This window comes from Hemicordylus capensis, chromosome 2, assembly GCF_027244095.1.
Source record: "Hemicordylus capensis ecotype Gifberg chromosome 2, rHemCap1.1.pri, whole genome shotgun sequence".
Taxonomy (NCBI): Eukaryota; Metazoa; Chordata; class Lepidosauria; order Squamata; family Cordylidae; genus Hemicordylus; species Hemicordylus capensis.
The window spans coordinates 182,710,506-182,737,331 of record NC_069658.1 but is presented as its reverse complement, the minus strand read 5'-3'; the positions used below and the strand labels follow the sequence as shown (position 1 = coordinate 182,737,331).

Here is a 26,826-nt window from a genome sequence, read left to right as displayed (position 1 = left end):
TTTCGTAACCAAGATCCTGGAAGCAGCAGAAATCCTGAGGCGCGAATGCAGGCAGATAGGCTTAGCATGAACAACTCATCACGTTGTTTGGGATTTCCTGCTTGCAGAATTTTGGATATTTTAGGGGCACAATTTGCTTGGCCCTGATGATGATAAGCATGTTGCAGTTGCTGGGCAACCACAATGTGCAATCATTAAGACTCAAACGTAGGATGGTTTCATTTTGTGCATTGTCCAGCCCACCCCAACCCCACCCCAATCCCATCTTCCAGGCTCAGCCAACAAGCTGAACCAGGGATTATTAACACAAACAATTGGCAGAAGGAGGGGAGCGACTGATTAACTGCCCTTGGTCCAGGAGGGGTTATGTGATCTTGAATCTTAGTGGGGAGAGGTACACAATAAATTTGCTTAAAGCAGGGTCAAGCTGGGGGCTGGGCATTCAAGATTCGTGAATTTCAGCTAGAATCCCAATCTTCTAAAATCTCTGTAGTTCTTGGTTTCCAGTTTGGATAGTTTTGAGCCACCTTCCCTCTTTCCAGATGACTGAAACTCATGGTTTTCAGAAAGGTTGTGGCTTTTGCTCCACTTCTTCTGTTACTGCCTAGGGTTACCACCTTTTTAACTGGCCCTACACCTGTCTTTAACAGTAGCCTGGCATACAGAAATTTAAGCAGGTGAAGGTTTTTCTTCTTGGAGTGGAGATAAGTGGTGAGAGAAGCTTCACCAGCTTATAAAATACTGCCCATCAGACTGCTGTTACAGGCACAGGAGCTGGTCAGTTAAAAGAAGGTGACAATGCAATTTCTGCTGGTGCCCCTGGGTTGTAACTGCCACCCTTCTTCCAGCTATCCCAGGATGGTCACTGCTCCCTGCAATGTACACGTGTCCTCTGGGCCAAGGAAGGGGGTGGGGGAAGGGATCAGATTCTGGCTTCCTGTTGCTCTTGGTGATTTAATTGCTACTGAGCAAGATAGCATCTGTTTTGCTGGCAGGATGCAGCAGGCAGGCTCTTGGGGGCTGGGAGGCAGCCATTGCATCATATTAACCAGCTGGAGTAATGACTCATGTTGAGTTCTCCTCAGGGCAAAGTGCCAGGGAGGGCTTCATGCCTGGCCTCACGCCTCACCAGGAGGCGATCTTTGCTCATTTACTCCTTTGCAGATGCCTTGACCAGTGGAGAGCTTGTCTAGGGCAGGGCCAGCCCAGGACATTTTCGTGCCTGAGGCAGAACATCCGAAATGACGGTGCCACCATCCTCCCAAGCACATGTGCGTTCTCTCTCTCACATGCGCTCTCGCTTTCTCGCTTTCTCACTCTCATTCTCTTGCTAGTTGATTTGTGGGTACAATTCACTGGAAGTTTCTGCACAAGCCCCATTGAAACATTATTTGTTTGTTTGATTTTTATACCGCCCTTCCGAAATGGCTCAGGGCAGTTTACAATTAAAACAGAAACCATTAAAACCCATAACAATTAAAACAGAAATATAAATATAACAATTAAAGCATCTTAAAAAAACAATTAAACTATCAGAACAATTAAAACCCTGAAAACCAGGTTAGCATAAAACCATTAAAACTAATTATAAACCCTGAAAGGTCAGGCCAAAAACATAGCCTGGCCAAACATGCTCCCAAGAGCACAGGGAATTGTGCCCCACAACTCAAATTCAAAAATCCACCCTCTGAGGTGACCACCAGATGGTTGTGCCATCTCTCTGTCTGCCTTGGACAGCTCTGTCCTCTGTGATGAGATGGCTCCGAAGTTCTGGAAGATCACAGAAGATCACATCCAGTAGGGGCATGTGCCTCCCGACAGATTTCTTACACAACTTGTGCTCTTGATTGAACATTGCAGAATCACTCCTTGTTCTCATCCTTTTTATTTTCTTTTCTTTTTTACATTTAGGGAAAGTTTGCAAAGAGCACATGCAAGCCTGAATAATGGGGTTCCTAATTGCTACCCCCTTGAGAAAAATGTTGTCCCTTCTGGGACCCAGATGCCATGTTAAAGTTGTATTTCTTTTTTTACCTCATGACCTCTTCTGACCTCTCTTCTAGCATCCCAAGCACATATTTCAGAAAGTTTTAATTGGAAAAGTTATTGGTGACATCTTGTGGCTGCTGGGAGAAATATGGCACTGAGACCTTGGCCTAGACATGTGGCAGAAAGAGGTGGTAGAGTCCTAGTAGGATGGACCACACTGCTTTGGACCTCAGGTGGGAGGAGATCACATTTATAATGCTCCTCTGTGTTTACAAAAAAAAATCTCCCACAAACCTCCCTGAAAGTTGAAATCCAGCACAGCAGGCAAAAGGCTGGGCTAGAACTTGTCTTCTTGGTTTGCAGGCAGGTGTTTCTTCTTCTTCTTCTTTTAACATGAGGGGAGCATCTCCAAATGACATTCCTCATCTGCAGTCTGAAGTAGTGTGCCATTCATTCTGTGACCTCATTCTGCTGCCTGTGTAGAATCTCAGCCAGTTGAGAGAGATTTTGAAACAAAATTTCTTCTCCCTCTCACATAACACTAGAACCAGAGGTCATCCCATGAAATTGATTGCCGGGTAATTTAGGACCAGCAAACAGAAGTATTTTTTTCACACAATGCATAATCAGCTTGTGGAATTCTCTGCCACAAGATGTGGTGACAGCCAACAACCTGGATGGCTTTAAGAGGGGTTTGGATAACTTCATGGAGGAGAGGTCTGTCAATGGCTACTAGTCGGAGGGCTGCCTCCAACCTCAAAGGCAGGATGCCTCTGAGTACCAGTTGTGGGGGAGTAACAGCAGGAGAGAGGGCATGCCCTCAATTCCTACTGTAGGCTTCCAGTGGCATCTGGCGGGTCTCTGTGTGAAACAGGATGTAGGACTAGATGGGCCTTGGGCCTGATCCAGCAGGGCTGTTCTTATATTTTTAACCTCAAGCTTTCGGACTGACTCCTTTGCTCCTGGGAGCTCTGCTATGCAGAATTGGCCCCAACTGTCAGAATCAACTAGGACTGAAACTGGGAGCATTCTGGTCTACAGACCTTTGCCACCTGAGATGGCCGAGTGGAAAGGAAAGGGGGTCATAATGTGCTCTCTGAGGCTCCAGCGTAGCTTCACCTTGCCCAGGTTGCCAAATGATTTATCCTGGCTATAAATGCTTCTCAATCTGGATCTTTGCCTGGGCAACAGCTAGATTCTGGTCTTGCTTGTATGATTCCCTAGACCAAATGTTCCTATTTCCCTCCTCCTGTCATTATCTCTATCCACTTGTCTGCCTATCCTTTGATCTAAATCCCCTCTGGACCGGTTTCTTGGTTCAGACTCTGGCTTGCAGCTGCCTTTGTATTCACCCTCCTGTGGACCTGCTTCAGTAGGCTATGGTTCAGTCCTGCTGGGACTAGCACTTCAGCTCCTGCATTCACAGGTGCTTTCAGCCCAGTCCTGATGCCAACAAAAGCCTAGAATTTTAATTTTCACACAAGTGCCGACCTCATCCTATCCTGTCCAACAGTGTGTTGGTGAAAGAAACCATTTTCAGCCTGGGGTTGGCTTGATACTTACATGTTAATGGTTTGAATTAAAATATAATCCAATCTGTCCTCATATTTGGGGCAGGGCTAGGCTGACTTACAGTAGCAGTGTGTTGGGGCCGTCCCATGATCCTTATCAACATTAACCACTTCTTAACTCGTTCCAAACATGGCTTTTTTTACATGACCAAAAGGGAAATTTTAAGGCTGATATGAAATCAAAACAGGGCAGAGAGCCACTAGATAATCAAGGGCTTGTCTCTGGCTTTTCTCCCAGTCACAAATCAATGAATTTGGAAACCATACCCTGGCTGGGAACTAAAGAGTTGATCTTTTTTGAAGGACCATCCCCAGCCTGGGTTCTGACGTTTAGTACTCCTGCACAAGCCCCACTGCAATGAATGGAAGCTGTCCAAGATCGCAGTGGATTGTGTCCCACAGCTCAAAGCTGCTGCCTTTTATTGGTATCCAAAATCCACATAGCTAACTGGTTTTTGTTAAGGTCAATGTTCTGACCCTTGTTTCTGTTAAAGTGTGGCAGAGAAGCGGGGGGAGGCAGCGGCAGGGAGCAGGCTCCCAAGTGAATGTGTTTTCATATAAGCATACAGACTCCTTCTCATCCCACCGGCAGGAAACCAGAAAAGGGGATCCAGTATTTGATCGAGAGGGGCTTCCTATCGGACACACCAGTTGGCGTGGCACGCTTTATTCTGGAACGAAAAGGTCTGAGCCGGCAGATGATCGGTGAATTTCTCGGCAACCGGCAAAAGCAATTCAACCGGGATGTTCTTGAGTAAGGAGTTCTGAACATTTCCTGCCCTACTGTGGCATAACAGCCACAGTTTCATCTATCTCCAAGTTTCAGGATGAATTACACGCATTTCCTTTAAAAAAAATTATTTTTATTTTTTGTTAAAAGGCCAGAGAAAAATGGTGGGACTCATGCTGGTGAACGTAGTGGTTAAGAGTATGAGATCTCAGATGGGAAGTCACTGATCTAATATCTTAACTCGGCCATGAGCTCACTGGGAGCTTTGGGTAAACTATTGTTCACTCAGCCTCAGCCCTGCCTACCTCTGTAATGTGGGGACAATACTGGCCCAGCTTACAGGGCTTCTTTATAAGAACTGAGATAACGTGTGAAATTTTTTGAGCACTTGGACAAAGAACTGTATTGGGTACTAAGTATACAAATTTGGTATACTTGATATATAATTGATATACTTGATATACTTTGATATATAATTGTATCAAATTTGGAAATTTGATACAATTTCCAGTCAGATAGAGACTGGAAAACTCTACGGTAGAGCACAGGGAGTGAGCTGAAATAGATTAGATAGGACAATATTTGGACTAAAGAAGAGGCAGTTCTCTAACAGTTCTCAAGTATTTAAAAAGGTTTCTAATAGAAGAGGAAACAGTGAATAGGACAAGGAATAAGACATTTGTCAAAGTAGTTGGGTCAAATATTTGGGAGAAGTTTCTGACTGTAAGGGCAGGTTATCACTGGCATCAGTTGCCTGAGGAGGTAGTGGAACCTCTTTCTCTGGAGGTTTTCAAGAAAGACTTGGTGTTTTCCGGGAATGATAGTTCAGCGCATGTGTCCTGCCTTGAGATGAGCAATTTGATTTGATGATCCATCGTGTTGCTTCTAACTCCATGAGTCTGTACTTCAATGATTGTGATCTGACGACAAAAGGTGTCTCTGAACATGTCGTCTTCCTCATATGGACATTGCACAGGAAGTACAATTAATGGTGTACTGGATTTAGAAATCAAGATGCGCTGAGGTAAAGGAGGCAGCCTGAAATGTAGAGAGCCCATGTTCTCTTCCTTTTCCACACACAGCCCCACTTGCTGTCAGTTGTATAATTTTCTTTTCTGGTACCTTGCAGCTGTGTGGTAGATGAGATGGATTTCTCCAACATGGACCTGGACGACGCTTTACGGAAGTTCCAGTCTCACATCCGGGTGCAGGGCGAGGCACAGAAGGTGGAGCGCCTCATTGAGGCCTTCAGGTACGCTGGAGGCACTGCCCGCTTTCCAAGGCTTTCTTGCAGAGCTTGGGAAGGCTTGGTCTAGAGAGTAAATTAAGGGCAGTGGAGAGCACATGGCTCTGTCCCAGAATCCCACTGCAATTGGAGCTTGTATTGTGATGTTGCCATGCAAAACATGATCCTGGGGAACAGACATCCTTTCTGCATGTTAATTTCTGGGCATATCACTTAGGATCCAGCTGTTGGAATATTGACTTTATTTCTGTTGGACTCCATTTTGAGGGAAAGGAAGATATATTAGAGTCCAAAAGAAAGGCCAAAGAATCAGTTCAGCACTTTGACAAATAAGAGTTAGGTTCACGTGCGGACTCTGGTTTGTTGGCTCTGCATGTGGTGCAATGCAGGACTGAGTCTCTAGCCTCCTGTGATTGGAATTGTAAACATACAGTCTTCCCTCGCCAACCGCTAGGGTTCTGTTCTGGCAAAACTCGCCATTGGCAAATTTGCAGCATTAAAATATATGTGAAACAATGGATTAGGGGAACCACAACCACAAAAAGACCTAACAATAAATAAAAATGCTTGTAAAATCACCGAAAAATCCAGTAATATTGCCAGCAGTCACCAAGAAGAATGAGCAGATCGAACCTCTGGAAATTTTTTGACAAACACCCCCCCCCCAATCACTCAAAGGCATTTTAAATTGGCAAGGTCAGCAAGAGGAATGAGCAGATTGAACCTCTGAACCCCCCCCCAAATCGCTGAAACCTCATCAAATCACCCCAAACCCTTGCTAAACGCCGATATGCGGGTAGCGGTTGGCAAGAGCTGTCACAATTTCCTATTCACATATACTCCAAACCACAGTTGGTAAAACTGTGGTTGGCAAGGGAAGACTGTATAGATTTTTATCCGCATTATGTCCCACCCTCTAGATTCAGCTGCCAAGAGGAAGGGTGGTCAGAACTTACAGCATTCTTTGTGCATACAAACCTGATAATGCAGTAGAATCTTTCATGTGGTGAGTGTACATGAACTGGAGACTCACTCTTTTGTTCCATCATGGGTAAAGCTTGCATACTGTGGGTCAGCATGTGACCAGGCTCCAAGTCTTCTTGAATGCAAGATAGGGACTCCGGCTATCCATCTTAAACAAGTAAAATGATCATAATGCTTATGCTGAAATAAACATGTTAGTCTTAAGAGAAATTGGCATGTTTAGCTAAGAAGGTATATAGTTGATATACTGGCAACTCAATAGGCATAATGGATCTGCAACAATACTTCTCTCCAGACCTTTTTATTGCGTAAATTAAAAGGAAAAAGTTGCAGCTGCCCTGAGCCATTTTTGGAAGGGCGGCATAGAAATAAAATAAGTAAATAAAAACAAAGAACAACTTATAAGAAGGTATATGTCACAGTGCAGGAATTACGTCGGCCCCTTGCAAACCATGTTTTGCAAATTGAAGTCAGCCATGGGAAGGCTGTCTTGTGGGTTTAGTGCTATAGTTGTGGTGTCGTCAGGAAATGTTCACCTTCCCTCCTTTTCCCTTCCTGTGTTTTTTTCACAATAGGATCTTGGTGTTTCTGACTCAGTTCGGACATCCAGCTTCCTTACTCCTGGTTTGGAGTAACTATAGGTTAGCGCTATGCTGAATTGACAAACCGTGGCTCACTATCAGCCTACTAATCAAAACTGGAAGCCATGGTTTGAAATTGGGTTGCTTCAATCCAGTTTGTTCTAACTGTGTTTTGGTGTGATGTCTGAATTGACCAAATTACAGTTTGACCACCACCCCTCTTCTAGAAGCTTCTGCACTATGGAGACAGGAGTGAACTTCTCAAGCTGTGTGGGTGAATAATGAAAACAGACAAATGGCTCTGAATCATGATTTGCCTGGTGAACCTTTGGAAGCTCAAACCATAGTTTAGGTTCTAAACAATGGTTACCACAAATCATGGCTTGTCTCAGATGTTTGAACTGAGCCTCTTTGTCCCTTTCCCTGCAGCAGCTAGGACGAGTATACTGCTGATGTAGGCTCCCCACCTCCTCAGTTTTCTTTGTTGCCTGCTGTTCTTAGTGATCATCCTCATAGGTTCACATGATTTTTGGGGGGCATCACACAATGTTGTCTTCTGTCTATTGTCCCCTGATTTTCTCCTGTGCTTGATGTTAAAAATTGAACTTGCTGTCGAACAGCAGCACAACTGCATGTGTGGACTCTTGTTAGCACCCCTGTTTGGTTTGTGCAGGCATTTGGCATTTGTATCCCTGTGCAACAGAAACAGGAGGGGTAAAAGGGGGAAAGTTGGTCCCACCATGTTACATTATGGACTGCCCACTAGTATGGCTGTGTGAACACAGAGCTATGAAAATGCACAAAAACAAACTAGGGTGGAAGCAGCAATCGAGTTTCACTTGGGATTCCAAGTGGGGAAGCCACAGCTGGGTAGTGCTATAAGGAATACAAGTGCCCCCAAACTCTTTGTCAGCAGGTCCCAGACACCTTTTAAAATGGGGCAGGCAACCTGCCCACTCCTTTTTCCAGTGTTTCTGAGCAATGGTAATGCAACCTGTGTTTCCCCAGGCCTGTCCAAGGGAATCTCCGTTCCCTCCCTCCCTCCCTCCGAAGGATGCTAATCCGTTAATGCTGCCTGGATCCTCCTACGCAGAGAGTGGTAGATGCTCCTGACAAGGCAGATTAATTTTTCAAGGCACATGTTAGTCCTTCTCTTGAGATGTTTGTGTACTCCAGCCTGCATTTTAGGAATCCTTGCTTTTGAAATGAATCATTCTAGAAATGATTCCGATCAACCAAACTGAAAGGATTGGTTTAAAAATTAAAAAAAAAGAGCAGAAAGCTTTGATTGAAACAACTGAAGTGAATCAGTTTTCTCATACTCCAAAGTTTTTCCCCTGCAGAGAGAAGTACCTTTCTATTGATAGGTATGGCAATGGCTATACTTGTGAAAGTACAGCCATAAAACCTTGATGTTGGATTCAGCACATTGTGTTACTACTTTTAAAAAGTGTGTTCAACATGATGAGTTAGGCCTGTCAACTTATTAAAATATTTAATCGATTAATAATTTGTCTCTTAATTGCATTAAAATATTTCAATGTGCTGAAATCACTGTGACTTGCATTGGTTTTTAGCTTGGTGCAGGATGTGCAAGGTAACAGTGGACATTTCAAAGTAGTCTAGCCTGCTCACCCTGAGATGGTATTAGCCATCTAAAAAGCAGTGAGAAATGAGAATTAGGCTTTGGAAGAACTGAGCTAGTAAGAGCATTTATTAAGCAATGTTTTTGTAAAAAAAAAAGAAGATATTTTCCCCCACAAAATAAGAATTCATAGTAAGGCAGGAAGTTCTAAACATACAGGAATTCATTGGCCCTTGACTGATTCAGTTAATTTTATGATAATAATAATATAATAGAAATATAATAATATTATATTGTTTATATTATTATCTAATATTATAACTAACTATCCATCATAGAAAATGTACAGCACAAGGACATCCCATTAGCCTGTAATCAACCTCCTAGCCATATAAATAATATAACTACACACTTCCCAGTGCTATCTTCTGAATTTTTACACAGAAGTAACTCCCACTGTGTCCAGTGGGTCTAATTCCTAAGTATATGTGTGCAGGATTGCAGCCTCCATTGGTTTGCTCAGCAGATTCATCACCTAAACCTTAGGTTGGCTGATGGCACCCAATTTTAATTGATGAGACTGAGAATTAGTGATATATGTTCACTTTCCCTCATGTGGTGAGATGTGATGTTTCTCACATCAGGGTGAACATGATGAGTTTTCAAGGAGATTTCCTTGTGTGGTAAATACCAGATCATTCTACTTGGAAATGTATTCCAATAGAAGTGCCTATCATGTTAAAACTAACGCAATCAGAATGCCTTGTGAGGAATTGGCTTAAATATTTATCTTCTCATAAGTAGTTCTACCATGAGACAAGATGAGGTGGCCACCTTGGGGTGGATTTGGGGCAAGAGGTGAGATGGACAGATCTGAATTGGGAGCACACTCCACCCTAAAATCCTCTTCCACAAATCCCATTGGAATGAAAAGAGCTGTGCAAAAGCACAGAAGTCTCAATGGATTGTGATTGATCATACCTTTTGAGTTGGAGGGATTTTCCACCTGAGGTCTCAAAATGACTGGCTCCATGCCTTTGCTCTCCTGGGCCCCTTTGCATTGACAATCACCCTCTCTTTGTCTTTATTTCCATCACACTTATTTAGCCAGCGCTACTGTGTATGCAATGCCCCTTTGGTGCGGCAGTTCCGAAATCCAGACACCATCTTCATCCTGGCTTTTGCCATCATCCTTCTTAACACCGATATGTACAGCCCTAGTGTCAAGGCAGAGAGGAAGATGAAATTGGATGACTTCATCAAGAACTTGAGAGGTAATCAAGAATCTTAAAAAAAATAATAATCTGGAGCTCAAATGATCTTAGATGTCGTGCCTTTCCTTTAGATCCCCAGGGCAAAGTTATTGGAATCCATGGAACATGGCATGTGGCACGCTGGCCTCTATATGATCATGATCCCATGGTAGTGGGTGCACAATTCAGCTTCTTGAGAATTTCCACTTTTATCTGAAGGGGGAAAAGAAGCAAGTTTATAGTCCTTATGACTGAGGAATATATGCTTAAAAGTGTGTGGGCAATGCCTGGTGAAATCTCAAAAGCTAGGGGGTGGCTGAATAAAATTTGAAATAGCTGCAGATGGAGTTTCAGTGTTCTTGCCCTTCATAAAGTAAAGTGTGCCGTCAAGTCGGTGTGGACTCATGGCGACCACAGAGCCCTGAGGTTGTCTTTGGTAGAATACAGGAGGTGTTTACTATTGCCATCTCCCGCACAGTTCAGCATCTTCCTCTATCGCTGCTGCCTGATATAGGTGTTTCCCATAGTCTGGGAAACATACCAGTGGGGATTCGAACCAGCAATCTGGCTTGCTAGTCAAGTCATAACTAGCAAAATCAAAATAAAAGAAAGAAAAATAGCAGAGCTACTCATTTTGTATCACTTACGCAAGTCACTGAATTTTACATTTCCAGGTAGAGAATTTCAGTGCAACATTTTACAATTTTAAAATGTATTTTTAGCACACACAGTCCTGGCTGTAGAAGGTCCAAGACTGTCACAATCCAATATTCTGATCTTCAGTGACCTGTCTTTCTCTTTCTCTTCAGACTCAGCAACTGGCAATGATGAGTTACCAAAAAAATGGGTGGGGTTGGGGGGAAATAGCACACTATGTATTTTGTATGTCCTCACACTTCAGCAGAACTGCCACCAGTTTCCTAATAAAACAGGAAGGAAGCGCAGCTGGGGTTAAAGTGCTCCTGGGTTGTGTGTCCAGTGGTATTTTAAGGCTTGGAGAATGCAGGAAGCTCTTTTTAAAAAAAATGCAAGCAAGCAGTCTTTCAGAGAGAGAAGAAAAAGCATATTTTAATAAAGAGTAGGACAGAGCATAACAGACTCTTATGATACCAAAGAAAAAATGGAGGGCTGCCCCTCATTATTTGGCATTAGCCAAAGCCATCACTTGCCTTTTGAAGTCATACAGTTCCAATCATCCTCAAGATTCAGATCAGTCAGCGTAGCCTGTGAATCTGCATGTGGTATCTTGAAGCAAAAGAAGGTTCTCTGACATCTGAGGCCAAAAAGATAGTTCCAGGAGCAAATACTTTGAGTTCTGTCCTTTCTCTTGGTTCTTCCCGCCACCCCAACCCCCGCCACCTTCTGGCCTTGCTTGCGGAAAAGTTGGATGTCCTCACAAACCATGGGGTTTCCTGAGCCAATGCTGATTGCTGCAATAATGTAATATCAATTTCCTCTAGAGCTAAAAGTCAGTCAGTGAGGCTATTCTCACAATCGGCTAAAATCAGGCTAGCCTAGCCCAATTTTAGCTGAACATGAGAAGCAATGGGCTCACAGGTGAGCCCAGTTGCCACAAAGTAGCTAGCCTGCTTGCGAAGCCTTCCCCTAAGCCCAGGTTAGCAGAGCACGCACTCCACTAACCTAAGCTCTACGCTCCGTGCCACGGCAAGGCAACACGGCGACCTACCCCCACCCCGACCGGGAGGCTAAAAAGCAGCCTCCTGGCTTGGGGGTCTCTCCAGCATGCCCTGCGCACTCTCACAGAGCGTCCTGGAACTTCCAGGGGCCACACAGCCCCCAAATTCCCAAGCCCCTGCAGGCTCCGTGACAGAGCCAGCAGTTGTGTGGGTGGCTGATTCGGCCATTTGGGGAGGGCTTAGTGATCATCTGCGGGGAGAGCGGTCTTTGCCCGCTCTCCCCGAAAACCCTCTGGAGATGGGTCTCACCAATCGTGAGACCCGCCTCAGTATGTTGATCTCAAGTAAACCAGGTCCCTAACATTAATTTCCTACATCACATTTAGAATTCTAACAGGAAACTCATCAAAGAGGCTCTGGCATCCTGAGGACAGTTAACTGGAGACGGATGATAGTTTTCTCAAAGAGTTCAAAGCAGTTTGGAGGGGTCACTGTTTGTGAGATATGATCCTACTTCCATGCCTTAGAAACAGGTTTTTATATTGTTTCAACAACCTTCCAGATCTGTTGGACCACACACACACACACACACACACACACACACACACACACACAACACACACAACACACACACTGCTTCCCTCAAACCACTTTAATCTCTCCTGAAAACAACTGTCTGTCTTCAGGCTATATTGAGAAGGCTGTGCTCATCTCTCAAAAGCAATAATCGATTTAGTGGTTGAGGTGAGGCCTGCTCATGCTTTGGCAATTGCAAGCACTCAAGTGGAAACTGTGCAGAAAGGAAAGGTTTCCAAGTCGCGAGAAGAAATAATTCCACTTTATTCTGCACTGGTCAGAAGTTATCTGTACTGCTGTGTGCATTTCTGGATGCCCCACATCCTTGAGAAGGATGTGGACAAACTGGAATGAGTCTTAAGGAGGGCAACGAAGATGCTCATGGCCAGAAAAAACAAACCCTTTTAAGGAAAGGGTGAAGGAACTAGGTATGGTTAGCCTGAAGAGAAGAGGAGGGGAAACCCAATAGCACTCGCCAACTCTGAAGAGTTTCCACATGGAAGAGGGCAAAGACTTGTTCTCTGTTGTCCTAGAAGGCAGTATCAGATCTAATGGGATTGAGTTGTAGGAGAGAAAGTTTCACATGGATGTTAGAAGAAACGTCTTGACTGTAAGAGCAATTTGACAATGGAACCAATGAGCTGTGAATGAGCGCAGAGGCTGGGTAGCCATCGCTTGGGGATGGTCTAATCTGGACTTCTTGTTTTGAGCAGAGAATTGGGCTGGATGGCCTGCATCTCTCCCCCGCCCCCATTCTACAGTTGGTGTAGAATAGGGGTGAGTCCGAACCGGTCCAGCGGCCATTCTAAGGAATGGCCGAACTGCCGGACCGATTCGGCCCTTGCTGGTTCGGGTCCAGGTGGGGGGTATAACTTTAAGGGCGGGAGGTCTTTCTTACCCCTCCCGCCTCTTCGCCCCCTCCAGCGCCCGTATTTAACTGAATAACGGGGCGCTGGAAACCAGCCGCCCCCGCCGCCGCCCCCGCCCCCCCTGAGCAGATTCACATAGAAAAGTACCCATACCCCTGCCGCCGTCGCCCGCCCGCCCGCCCGCCAGCCAGCCCTCCCTCCCTCCCAGCTGCCCGCCCGCCCGCCCGCCCGAGTCCTTACCGAAAGCTGCAGGCGAAAACGAGAGGAGCTCCCGGACAGAGCTCCTCTCATTAGAAAGGCCTGCTGCAGAATGAAGGCGCTTTGCGCGCGCGCGCATGCGCACACCACAAAGGACGCCGGAGGCCCGGTCTACCCGCCGGGAAAAGGCCGGGTAGACCGGGCCTCCGATCGCCGGAGGCCCGGGCTACCCGCCGGGAAAAGACTATTAGATATAGTCCAAGCAACTGGAGTGTGAACTTTGGCTCTGCTGAGCCAAAGTTACTGAATGAAATTGTTTATTCTATAGTCAAAACAAATTTTGATATATCTAATTTGGACAAATATATCTGATAAATTTTGATATATCTGACAAATTTGGACTATATCTAATGGCCATGATCCAGAGAGCCTCTTATGGGGCAGTTTATAAATGTAATAAATAATAATAATACTGTAGGATGAAGAATAGCTTGTGTCACAGATCTTGGCCTTCCATCATCGACAGTAGGATGTAGGGACTTGCAAAGTTTGCTAAACTCACTGGACCTTCTAGCAGGGACCCATATCATTTTTGAGCATTCTATAATGCCCGCACCCTATTCATTCTAAATAAAGGGTTCGTGATCATCCTAGATACTTCTTCAATGGAGAAATAGTTGATCTGGAATACCAGTGAGAATTTTGAAGAAATGCAAAAGTGTGGTTCAAATCTCACTTCAGCTGCAAGCTCTTTAGGTAGCCTTAGGCAAGCCATTGTTCCCTCGGCCCCAGCTCCCACTTTTCAATGTGGGGATTATAATACTGGCCTACTTTGCAGATCGTTTGTAAGGATTTCTGATAAGAATGTACAGGAAGCACTTTGAGTACTCTAAAGCACTATATAATATTTGCCAAATAGATGAAGTCTGGCAGAATCTCTTTCTACAATCTGTTGATTTCCTCTTATTCCTCCCTTTTTCTTTTTTGGTTAGGGTTAGGGTTTCCTCTTATTCCTCTCTTTTTCTTTTTTGGTTTTCTCACCAGGAGTGGACAATGGTGAGGACATCCCCCGTGATCTACTGGTTGGGATTTACCAGCGGATTCAGAGCCGAGAGTTGCGCACCAATGATGACCACGTGTCTCAGGTCCAAGCGGTTGAACGCATGATAGTGGGCAAAAAGCCGGTGAGTGGTAGAGGCCTTCAGGGGAAGGGACTGGGGCCTGTGTAAAAAGGGTTCCCCCTCTTTACATAGATGCATAGGAAGCTGCCTTCTACTGAGTCAGATCATTGGTCCATCTATCTCAATACTGTCTGCACTGACTAGCAGCATGGTTCCGATCCCAGCCTGATCTGAAGAACCTAGGGATGCACCCTGTGACCTTCTTAATGCAAAACTACAATTCTCAGGATTCCTTTTGGGGAGGAAGCCATTATATTTAAACTTGATACAAATTTCTAGTATCAATGTGTCCTTTGCCTGCTTTACCACTGAGCTACGACTCTATCCTAAAACTATTTCCAATTCCGCTCGCAACATGCTCTTCCTTTCTGCCCCGTCCAGGTACTCTCACTGCCTCACAGACGCCTGGTTTGCTGCTGTCAACTCTATGAGGTGCCTGACCCCAATCGGCCCCAGAGGCTTGGGCTGCACCAAAGAGAGGTCTTCCTCTTCAATGACCTGTTAGTGGTAAGGATGCAGGAGGGAAGGAAGGTGGGACACCTGAGTTCTTAGCAGCGGGGGAGTAAAGAGGCAGCTCTTTTTCTTCCTAGCTGGGTAAAGGCATTCTCAGCACCCCCATCCAGCTACGATTCCCAGAATTCATTGGGGGAAGAAGCCATTATATTTAAGCTGGATATACATTTCTAGGATCAATGTGTCCTTTGCCTGCCTATCGCCCTCCCTTGGCTCTTCCTTGCAATATAGCTGATGTTACCACAGTGACCGCAGTGGTGGTGGTGGTGGAGGAGTTGTCCCCCACTGTGGGAGATCGATTCATTCATGAAATTGACTTCTTAAAAGCAAAAAAAGAAAGAGAAGAAAGTGTGTTTTGTCAGTAAAGGCCACAGGGGGAAAATGGAATTATATGAATGAAACTATTAAAAATTCATGGCCATTTGAGAGACATTTCATTGTGAATACCACTAGAGCGGAAACATGTATTGTGTTAAGTAACATTATTAAGGTTTAGGAGCCAAGATTCCTGGGTTGTGTTTGAGACACAAAATTAGAGGAAATGATGTTTGGGGTTTTTTTGGTCCACATCCAGGACTGATATATGCAGAATGGAACAGGAGCTGCTTCCACATGGTTAGATCTCACACTGCTTTGAAAACATCTTTGAGAAAGAAAGCATATGGTCTAGCAAATTTAGTGGTTCCTTTCTAAGATGATGTTATCCCTCCTTTGAGAGCTGGCAATGACTGGTGTGAGAAGTAACCACGTTGCTGGATCCAGCCCAAAGGGTCCCTGCCTATAAATGCTGCAATGTGGCATCCAGACATGTGGAAGTAAATCCCAATGTATTTATTTATTTTATTTAGCACATTTATATACCGCCCAAAACGCAGGTCTCTGGGAGGTTTACAACAAAACAATAAAAACAACAAATGAAAAGGTTAAACATTACAAGAATTTAAAATTTAAAATGTTAAAACTATTAAAAACACAATTAAAACAATATCTAACTAAAAGCCTGGGTGAACAAATGTGTCTTGACTGCCTTTTAAACAGCTGTAAGAGATGGGGAGGTTCTTATTTCAGCAGGACTCTAGTGTACTCTAGTGAAGTATGAATCGACCTTGGGTTTTTTGTTTTTGTGATTCTTTGAATATAAAATATAAGATCTCGGCTTGTGAGTTAGTCTTTTCCAGCTCAGGATGAGAAGTGGAGTCCAGCAAATTAACTCCAGGAGTTGAAGGCTCAGTTCCCTGTTCTCTCCATGCTTTTGTTGATCCTCTTCTCTCCCTCTGCCCTCCCCGCTCCCATGTTTAGGTGACAAAGATATTCCAGAAAAAGAAGATCCTTGTGACCTACAGTTTCCGCCAGAGCTTCCCGCTTGTTGAAATGCAGTTGCAGCTCTTCCAGAATTCCTGTGAGTGTCCCTGTCGTAGATCTTGACACAGCCTGGGTGTTGTCCCTGGCCTGGGCTTAGCCAATATGATCCACTACCAGACGCCTCAGAGACTTTCCTTTGTTGTTGCCTTTGATGGTTTCCAGACTGTACGCTCCTCGGGACAGGGAACTGTCACCTCATTCTTTGTAAGATAATGGTCATATAATTAAGAATGATGTATCTTTTCCGCCGCTTTCTGTTTTAGTCCTGAACACTCTTACATTGACTATAGGAACATATACTGAGTCAGTCCCTTGGTTCATCTAGCTCAGGGTCGTCTCGGCTGACTGGCAGAGGCTCTCCAGGGTTCCAGGCAGGAGTCTTTCCCAGCCCTACCTGGAGATGAACCTGGGGCCTCCTGCATGCAAAGCAGATGCTCTGCCACTGGGCTATGGCCCCGTCCCCTAAAGGGAAGGTCGGAGAGCAGACAGCGCTCACGTGTAGTCACCCATCCAAATGCAAACCCAAGTGAGCCCTGTTTAGCAAGAGGGACCATTCCTGCTCTCTGCCGCAAGACTGGCTCTCCAGCTCCTACTGCTGATTGATGTTGTGCCTTCAGACTGTAGGCCCACTCCCTCTCCTGCCAACCCCCTTCCAGTCTTGCCTTAGGCGAGCTCATCTCGTGTCTGGCCCCCTCACCGTTTCCCATCCATCTGTGCTCAGAGGCATCTCGGAGCCAACCCTTGGCCCTGCCCCAGCTCTATGTTCTACTTCTTTGGATTACACACCCTGAATGGGAGTGGACTCGCATCCCCCCCCCCCAGGACCCAGCCATTCATCTGACTCTCTTCTGCTCAGATTATCAGTTTGGGATCAAGCTACTCTCGGCTGTTCCCGGTGGAGAGAGGAAAGTCTTAATCATCTTCAACGCCCCCAGCCTGCAGGACCGATTGCGCTTCACCAGCGACTTGAGGGAATCCATTGCGGAAGTGCAAGAGATGGAGAAATACCGTGTGGAGTGTGAGTGATCAGTTCTACAGAAGGGGGTCTGAGGGGGTCACCAAGTGGGAAGGGAGGTGGGGGTGGGGGGGGTGATGGGTGGGGAGCAGTGTTCCCTGTAACAGAGATTCCCAGATGGTGTTGACTACCGCTCCCATGATCCCCAGGTGCAGTGGCCTTGGGTTCGGGATTACGGGAGTTGTAGTCAATAACATCTGGGAACACCTGTTACAGCGAACACTAGTGGGGAGTGTGAATGGAGATGCACCTGTGGCCGCACAATTTGTATAGTATGCCAGGTGCCCAGAAGGCTGTTGAGAATGGGTGAGCTAAAGGTAATTGTCTATGTTTGGCGTGGGGGGGGGGTGGCACCTCAAATCCAGGTAATGGCAGGGCTGTAGAGTTGTTCTGAGGTGCATGAAGTAAGGTTTGTGATGAGCCAAGGGAGAAGAGAAGAGAATCTGGAAACAGAGCTGCACAGATTCTGCCTTTTGTGCAGCAGTCCTAAAGGAGTTTGTGGTTTCCAGCTTCCCTACTTTAGAAATGTATATGAAAATGAGTGGGCAGTTACTGTTGGAGACCTCCGAAGTGAACATGGGGACATTGCACAGACCCTCAGCAACCAGAATGTGGGGCATTTATGCTCCATAGAGTGCCATATTGTGAACATTTTAGATACAATTCTGCATATGTTCATTATATTTATTTCTAAATAGAGAATGTGTGCTCCTTGGATGTAAATACAAGTCCAGGCCCCGTCTGTCGGCCTGGCAGGGCTGTGGGCCACAGAATCACAAGGTCCTAAATGTCTCTGTCCTCCTTTCCTCCCCGCCACAGCGGAGCTGGAGAAGCAGAAAGGAGTGATGCGCCCCAATGCCTCCCCCTCTTCTGGGCCCAAGGACACAGTCAACGGGACACTGACTCGCAGCAGCCTGGAGGATGCTTACACGGTGGGAGAAGGGCTGAAGCGAAGTGCCCTCAGCAGCTCCCTCCGTGACCTCTCCGATGCTGGTGAGGGCCTAGGGCTCAGGATGCTGGGTTCTTTCCATGGCTCCAGGACTGGCAAGTGGAGATCAAGGGGGACTGGTAGGCTGGAAGTGAAGGTGTAGGCATGGAAGGAACCAGGATGTCTGGATTTATGCTGATTAAACATGTGGTGAGACCTTGAAAAGGATGTGGCCCAGTTCCATGTGACAGGGATTTGTGACAGGTTTGGGGATCCTCAGTCCCTGCTTGTTCATGCCAGGCATGCCTGGAGGCCTCATATGGCATGTGGCTGAATGACATCATTGACCTCCCGCAATGCTCTGCATGCATATGGTGACGCTTAGAGGCCAGTCTGGGCTCTGTTTTGGAGCCCAGCGGAATCATTCTGGTACTCACTGGATTTCAGAATCTGGGCCAGTTTTATATATTTGTCAAAATCTAGTAGAGCTTTTCTGGACTGCACCACTTAAGGCTGTTGCTGAGGAGGTTGCTTGTTTGCATGGGGGCGGCATCCCTGCACACAGGAAAACGAGAAGGTCAGGGAGTCTGCTTAGCTCAGCTCTTTTCCCTGTCCTGCTAGGTTTCTAGCTGCAGGGATGTTTTCCATGAGGGAACATTCAAAGATGGAATACCTGCCCTCACTTGTAATCTGAAGCAGTGCCGTCCAGGAAAGGTTTTGCCACTTGATCCTGCTGAATGTATCAGCTGGCCTTTTGACAGTTTAGACATCCCACCTTTGTTACTGTAGGAGCTAGGCTTTAAAAGATCAAGCTTTACTTTCTGGAAAGTGGGACCAAAACCAAGCAATCTTTTCATCTCTAGAATGCAATTATTTTGGCTCCCTCTAGTGGCTGTAAAAAAGTTTGGCACTGGAATAACTGCACCCACCCCCCTCCACCGCCCACCATCTGATTCAAGTTCATGGAGCCCTGGGATCTTGAATTGCAAGAGTTTATTGGGGGAGGAGGGGGAAGGAGGCTGCTGTTTGCTGGTGGATGGATGCTTTTGGTGGATGGATGTCTCTCTCTTATATTCTTTGGGCCCAGTTTTGACCATGTGAGGAAGAAGCACAGCTGTGTTCAGAGCTTGAGGAAGATGTGCAGTTGTTAAAGGGGGCAAGTAAATTGCACGCTCTGGCCTAGATGATTTCATAGCAGCAGAGGAGCCCATGCTCCATATTACACCATGTGATGCCTGCACTGGAGCAGGTGCAGGACGCTCTCTCTGTTTTTCCTCTGTCTTCTGCTAATTCCTGCCTCTGCTCTTTTGCTCTGCTTCATGGGATCAGGGGGGATGGGGCCCCTTGGTCTGGGATCCCCCTTCCCCCCCGCCCTTCAAAGGTGGAGTGTGGACTAAAAAGGGTGGGGGTGGGATTCAGGTCTCGCTAACCCCTGCTCTGTTGCAGGCAAGCGGGGCCGCCGTAACAGCGTGGGATCCTTGGACAGCACAATTGAAGTAAGTGGGTTGGAGGAAAGGGAGCCACATGTGGTGGGGCGGGGAGGGTCACAGGTGGGGTTGCCCCATCCCTTCCTGCTCCCTCTGCCTTGCAGTCTCTCTGTCCTGCTCTCTCTTCTTTTGTGTCTGCCTCTACCCCCTCCCACCAGCAGGGGGAGACGCGGAGGTGGGATTCACTCTGATGGGGGAGAACTGGCCGGCCCCCCTGTTTGTTAGGCCTGCTCCTAGCTAAGGCCGCCCCTCCTTCAGTTAGGCAGAAACCAGAGTGAATTCCGATGAGGGAAAGCAGAGTCCTCCCAAGCCCCTAGGAACAGGATGATTACTGCCGAATGTCTAATGCCCCCTTTCCCTCTCTGTTTCTCTCTCTTTCCACTCCCCGCTGTCCCTTCCAGGGGTCTATTATTAGCAGCCCACGTCCCCACCAGCGAGTGCCGCCGCCGCCACCTCCTGAGGAGTACAAGCCGCAGCCTCGCCCCCCCTCAAACTCGTCCTCTTTTCTGGGCTCCCTCTTTGGCAGCAAGCGTGGGAAGGGCCCCTTCCAAACACCCCCCAGCCAGGCCTCCGCCTCTTCCTCGTCGGCCTCCTCCTCCCACCACCACCTCCCCCAGCTGCACCCTCACCACGGCCACCCGCCCCTCCCGGACGTCAGCCAGTCGAAGCTGCAGGCCCTGCATGCCCAGTACTGCCACGGCCCCTCCGCCCAGCCCCCGCCCCCCTACCCCCAGCAGCCCCCTCCGCCCCAGCAGCCGGCCCCGCCCCCGCCCCCACTCGCCCTCCCGTCCAACCCTTTGCCGCCTCAGGTCCAGCGCTACCACCACTCCCAGCAGCCCCCCCTCTCAGCCCCACCCCAGAAGCAGGCTGTGCCTGCCTTTCCCACCCCGCAGCCTCACCACCACTACACTCTGGGCCGGCCCAGCCAGCAGAAACGTGCCCACCAGATGGCGGCGGCGGCAGCGGCGGCGGCTGCTGTTGGCCAGCACCCTCCCTTCCCTCATGGGCGCCAGCCCACCTCGCCACTGCCCCTCTACAGCCCGGCCCCCCAGCACGCCCTTGCACACACGTACCCCCAGCAGCTGCATCAGCCTGGGGGTGGTGGGCAGCACACCCTTCACAGGCAGCAGGCTCCAAAGCACTTTATCTTCAGCCATCACCCCGCACAGCTCCTACAGCGGCCTCCTCCGCCCTCTGGTGTGGGGCCCTACCCCGGGCACCATAGCCACCCTTCTCAGCAGCATCACGGCCAGCCCCCGATGCCCCCTCCTCACTCGCCAATTCCACCCCATCCTTCCTACCCACCCCTGCCCCCTCCATCACCCCACACTCCCCTCAGCCCTCATTCTCCAGCTGCCCCCACCTCCCCACTTCCCCAGCACATCCCCATGCATCAAGGAGGGCCTCCAGCCATGCCTTCTCAAGGGCCCCCGAACCCCAAACCGAAACTGGTCAACAGAATCAGCACCGTTGTGTGAGGAAGATCGCCGCCATGGGATTGACAGTTATAAATATATAAATAACCGAGCGAAGGGCCTCCCTCGTCCCAGCTGAGGTGGCGGGGCAGGGGTGGAGGTCAGGAGGGTATCTAGACTTTTAGGGCCATTTCCCCCTTCCTCCTTCCCTCCCCACTCCACCCTACCCCTCTTTTCCTAGAATCAGAACTGAGAGAGGGCACCCCTTGGAACAAGCGCTGAGAAGGATGCCATCTGGACCTCCAGTACTGCTCGTGGCACTCGCTTCGTGGCTTGAGGGGGCTCTCTCTCCCTGCAGATGGCCCCCTTTCGGTTGGAAAAGGAGGCATCTGCAGACCCGTCTGCCTTTTTTTGCCAAGGCAGGCATTAAAAAAGTGGTGTGGAGGGAAGCAAAACTGTTTTGTCTGGACTGGTGAGGAGTATTGCCACACTTGCAGAATTTCCCAGTTCGGTTTTTCTCTAAATGTACCACAGAAGGAGATGGACTGGTGTCGCTTCCTAGCCTGTCTGCACATCTAGTTCACATAAATGGCACAGGAGATGGTCAAATGGTGCCTGGACCGTATCCCTTTAGACTGAAGGTGGTGATGGAATTGCTTTGACGGAATGGTTCTTCATAGTAAAAGGTCTTCCTGGGCACAGAAAGCCAGCTGCTGGAGGAGGAGTCTAGCCTCGCCTCCCAGATTACACAAGGGGCAGGGCGGGGCGGGGGGTGTATAGGGGCAGGTAGTATTATTTCATTCATGGCAAAGAACTTAGCTATGCAGTTCCACCCCCCAATAGTCTGAAATGGTGCAGTCCAGGAACAGTTTATCCACTCCATCTGCTTTTTGCAGGAAGTAGAGTGCTCATGCACTCTTGTGCCCAGACCCTCGTGAAGGTTCTCAACAGGTCACATGAGCCACAGAGTGCGTTTTGTATTTTTATATGTTCGTCCTTTCCTTGCAAGGCACCATCATAGATGCCGCTAAGGCGATTGCCGTTTCTTTTGCTCTTGGAGTCAGTCTGTGCACAAACATTCGCCCACCTGTGCAAAATGAAGGGCCTTCTCTCTGTGAAATGTTCACCAAGTAGCAGGTAGTCCAGGTGGCTACCTCCTGTGTGTCTTGTTTACAAAGCAGGAGGCTGTTTTATCAGCCCTGCCCAAAGAGCGTTGCTTTCTGCTGGGAAGGATGACCAAAGGAGAGCCTCTTGCTGTTGTCTTCTTCATACCAAACCTTTTCAAGGATCTGGTTGCCCTCGTTGTAGTACTTGGCTGCTTATCAATTGGACGCTCTTTGCCTCCAATAACAAATGAATGTTTAAAATGATGCCAGAGATGAAAGATCGAGGCCAGAAGGCCACTTGTGGTCTGAGAGTGGCACCACTTTTCACACTTGAGTTTCGATGCCAGGAGAGAGGGTAAGCAGGCCTCGATATTGCACTGCACTCTTAAGTGGCCATGATCTGTCAAGGAGTTGCCCAAAGGCAACTCTGAACCAGCAGCAGCCGATAAGCCCAGCTGGCCAACTTGAGGCTCTCCAGCTGATTGCAACGTCTTGTGGCTGAGGACAGGCGATGGAAGTTGTAGTGCCCACAACAACAGAGAGCCTCAAGTTGGCCACTTTTGCAGTAAGCGTTGGAATGATGTGCGTGGGGCCGATTGGATCTCTTAGATGCAGTTCTCAGACTGATCTGCTTCCTGGAGTAGTGCGGAAGAAGCTGCTGCTTCCCTAAATCCAGTCCCTGTTGAGCTGACCCTTCTGCTGTCATATCAGTGGTTCATCTGCTCCAGTACTGCCACTGGCCATAGCAACAGCCCCGCAGGATTTTATAGTGGCTTCTGATGTGCCTTTTTTTTTTTTAAAAGTCGGCACTTGGTCTGCTTTGCCCATGCTCGTACGCACTCTCTCCATTATGAGTTCACAGGTGGCAGAACTGAACCTGGTCAAACCGGGTGAGCCCTGAGGCAACCTGATTTGAATTTTTATTTTTATATTGTTAAATTTATATACCGCCTCACATTAAAACAATCTCAAGGCGGAATTAAAACCTGATGGGAAGGCAGTCTCTTTCAGCTAGAGAGCCATCTCCCCTCTGCCATGCCATTGGCATCATGCTTCCTTCCATGCTGATTGCACATGCCAGACATCTGTGCAGTCTGCCCCGCCCTACTTTTTTTTCTAGGGGGAGACTTGCAGCTACTGAGCCCCTATGCAATTCAGCACAGAGTGCTCTGCTCATACATGACATCTTCAGCACGGGGAGAAGGAGGGCGGACCACTTTTCTACCACAGAACGCCACCCTGGTAGGTATCTGAACTGGGGCCTGGACGCACACACGCAGTGGTCTTAGTCAATGGACAGTGGACTCCCTTTTGCCATTGAGCCTGTTCAATCTAGAGATGTGTTCAGTCTGCTTTGTTATCTAGCACCAATGTGGCAACAGCTGCTAAACACTCTGTTCCATTTCCTAGTGTTTGTTGGAGATGGGACTGGTGGCGGTGTGTGTGTGTGTGTGTGTGTGTGTGTGTGTGTGTGTGTGTGTGTGTGTGTGTGTGTGTGTGTTGCGCTTTAGAAAGAGGTGGGTGCTTGTGGCTGGCCTTTCCTCCTGGGCAGTAGCAGAGGGTTGTGAAAAGCTGAATTAGTCACTCGGCGACAGGCTGGGAACCTCAGTTGGTGCCAAACAGCTGCAAAGCAGTGCTGTATGTCCGTGGGTGCAGTTTGCAGAAACAAACCGGGGTGGTGGTGGTGGTGTTACCTTTCCTTTGCCTGCTGCTGTTTCCTTCCACCTTCTCCTCCCAAGCCACTTTCCCCTGCACCTGGATGTCAGAGCCATGCTTCTCACATGGTAGGGAAACGCAGGGAGGAGGGGGCTCCAGGGGGGAGAGTGAAGACTAAGGGAAGGGTTGAGCAGCCCCCACCCCCTCTGCTGCTTCACTGCAGGTGGACCCTCCCTGTAGCTCTTGGACAGCTACTGGGTGTGCCCTGCGCATTTGGCCTGTGGCAGCCACCATCCGTCACATGGGCCGCAGGGCTTGGCTTAGACTGGTGTCTGTCTAGTGGCCGCATGGAAATACTGGGATGGCAGAAGCCCCTTTCCTTGCCCGGCAGTTGCAGACTTGGAGGGCTGTGCATGTGCTCAGCTGGGGAGAAGTGCGGGTCCCTTGCCCAGGTGGCCCTGCTTGTCTCTACGCTGCCCCCAAGGGCAGGGCGTCTGACAGCAGGTAGCTTGCTTTACAGCAAAAGGCCATGGAGTTCCATGGTGCTGTGTGTGCACAGGCAGGACAGCAGGGCAGGGCCCTGCCTCAAAGCCTCGTGCATATTTGGCTTTCTGGACAACTCTGGCACACTTTTTATCCCTATCCCTGGCCCTGCCCCACCCCAGTCTGCAAGGACTACTAAGGATTTCCCTGTTGGAAAAAACTACTTATATTCTTGTAAGTAGCATCTTCCTCTGATGACCTCGCCTCCCACCCCCCAGCTGTTTCTTTGTTCCTTAGGCGGGACAAAGGGCCCTCATTCATCCATGGGGTTGGGGGTAGGGGCCTCCAGTGCTCCCAGGGGTTGGGGTGGGGAGGCTCTCTTTCTTTTTAATTTGCACAGAGTTGTGAGTTGCTGTTGTTTACATTAAGGGAAGGAGAGAAGCCAGGATGGATGTTGGGCTATGTGGGGAAACGACAGGTCCTGGGGTTTATTGAGGCATGCAGGGGGAGGGAAAGTGGCTTGCCCTCTCAGTTCCTTTTCATAAAGGGCTATTCCTCCTCCCTCCCCTCCCCTCCCCTCCCCACCCCACCCCACCCCAGCCATGGGGTTTGCACTGAATACATTTTAAAAGGGAGGGGGTTATCTATTCCCTGGCTTTGAAGCTCACACTCTCTCATCAGATTGGGGGTGGGGGAAAGAGGGGCAGGATGCCATTGTCTGACCTGAATGGCTCTTTCAGCCTCTCAGTATGTGCCTCTGTCTGGAGATGATGGGGGGCAGGAAAGCCACTGGTTCCTTGGGAGCTCAGATGCACTTTAACCCCTACTTCCCCAACCCTTTCTTTTCAGAAAAAGACAGGATCTGTCTCCTGTCCTGAACCACCCCCATGGGCTCACCCAGGCCTAACCTCTTCTCTTGCCTTACCTTGCCTTCCTTCCCCCAAGGTGTTCTCTTGGCCAGCCACCCACCCCTCTCCTAATATAGTTAGAGTAGGGTCTCTTAGATTTTGTCACTCTGGCTTTAGGCAAAGGGATATGGGATTGCCTTAAGGCTGCCAGATTGTGATTTCAAAAGAGTAATATATATATTAATAATATGGTAGAGATGCATGAGTTATGGTGCCTGATTGTATATTTGTAGGAAGATGTTGGGTTTGAATGGAAGAAAGGATATTCTTTTAATGCCTACTTAAATTTTAAAGCGGTCTCCCCCAGATGTCTGAGAGCAGGGACACACTATTTTTCTAAATTTAAATGGGGAGGGTGTACTCAGAACAGCGACTTGCACAGAGCAGCACTGGGCATTCTCCTCTGGTGAGCTATTCTCGCATGTTTCTGCACTAGGAAGAGAGACCCATCAGCTTGAGCTGCCGATAGGAAGGATGTACAGCTAGAGCCTCAGAGGCCTTTTTAGAATTTCTCACTGTGCTGTAAGCAGCTCTCTCATGTCACAGTAGTGTACACCAGCCCACTGTTGAGAAACTACTGCTCTAAAGCAAGCCAGCTCCACAAGAGGCAGAATTTCTGGCCTCCAGATCTTCAGGGGAGGGGGAAGAGTAAGAGAGGACCAGTTAGTTGAGGGTTCCAGGAGGTTCATGGGGTCACAGATTCTAGGCCCAGCCTGGATGCTCCATGCTTCACTTTCTTCACCCTCCACTAACTGATGGAACTCCAGAACCCATGAGGGAACCCAGGAGTCCTACCTGCAGCTGCAGGCAGGTGGAGGTGGTGGTTTAGGCCTCGCTGTAGCTGCTCCTAGTTCCCCCCTGCAATGTCCTGGGCTTCCCCCCTCCCCATCCCATGTCAGGTCTTCCTACCCTGTGCCCCACCCCCCAGCATGCACTTTGTCCCTACCCTGCACTGCACTTCCTGTGTTGGGTTTGTTGCTGTACAGAGATTCCTGTGTATATACTATATATTATAAATATCAGTCTCTAACAGGGGGGGTTGGCCTCCAGCCCATGTGTTTTCTGTGGCATGGGCCTCCCCTGACCCCTCCTCCCACAGCTCATGGCTGGAGGTCTCCACACTGACTGTATTTTTGGTTCCTTACCTTTTCCCTCAACTCTGGTCCACTTTGTACATAAGAAATTGTATATTTGATGCTTCATAAATTGACCAAATGTCCTTGCTGTGTGAAGAAGAGGGTGTGTTGTGTATTATTTGTCTACAATACTGGGTATGGGATTCCATGTTCCAGCAGAGCTCCTCATCCTTTAGCAAGCCAACCAAGTTTGCCCTTCAAGCAGTAAGCCTGGCTCTAGGTCACAACAATAAATTGTGGCTGGGTCTGATGGGAGTTGTAGTTCAACAACCACTGGAGAGCCAAGCATGCCTCTCCCAGTCTAGGCCATACCGCAAGAGTGTGGGATCAAACTGGGAAGGCACCAGAGTAGCACACAGAGTACCAGCAGGTTCCAACACAAGGTGGTGGTGGTGGGGTGGGGGAGAATCTAAATTT

The 26,826-nt window shown here is 48.2% G+C and overlaps 1 protein-coding gene across 10 annotated transcripts in view; it reads left to right on the top strand.

Moving 5' to 3' along the window:
• IQSEC2 (IQ motif and Sec7 domain ArfGEF 2) overlaps positions 1-26,508 on the top strand; it is a 182,478-nt gene extending 155,970 nt beyond the window's left edge. For 9 of the 10 annotated variants that reach the window (XM_053293855.1, XM_053293856.1, XM_053293863.1 and 6 more), the window contains 10 exons: positions 4,153-4,314; positions 5,420-5,542; positions 9,794-9,960; positions 14,264-14,403; positions 14,782-14,907; positions 16,213-16,312; positions 17,132-17,293; positions 18,110-18,283; positions 19,665-19,714; positions 20,107-26,508. In XM_053293855.1, the coding sequence (XP_053149830.1) occupies positions 4,153-4,314; positions 5,420-5,542; positions 9,794-9,960; positions 14,264-14,403; positions 14,782-14,907; positions 16,213-16,312; positions 17,132-17,293; positions 18,110-18,283; positions 19,665-19,714; positions 20,107-21,183 (2,281 nt within the window). In that variant the 3' untranslated portion in view covers positions 21,184-26,508. The remainder of the gene's footprint in view (positions 1-4,152; positions 4,315-5,419; positions 5,543-9,793; positions 9,961-14,263; positions 14,404-14,781; positions 14,908-16,212; positions 16,313-17,131; positions 17,294-18,109; positions 18,284-19,664; positions 19,715-20,106) is intronic. The other variant, XM_053293862.1, reaches the window with a different exon arrangement.
• Positions 26,509-26,826: the final 318 nt, after the last annotated feature.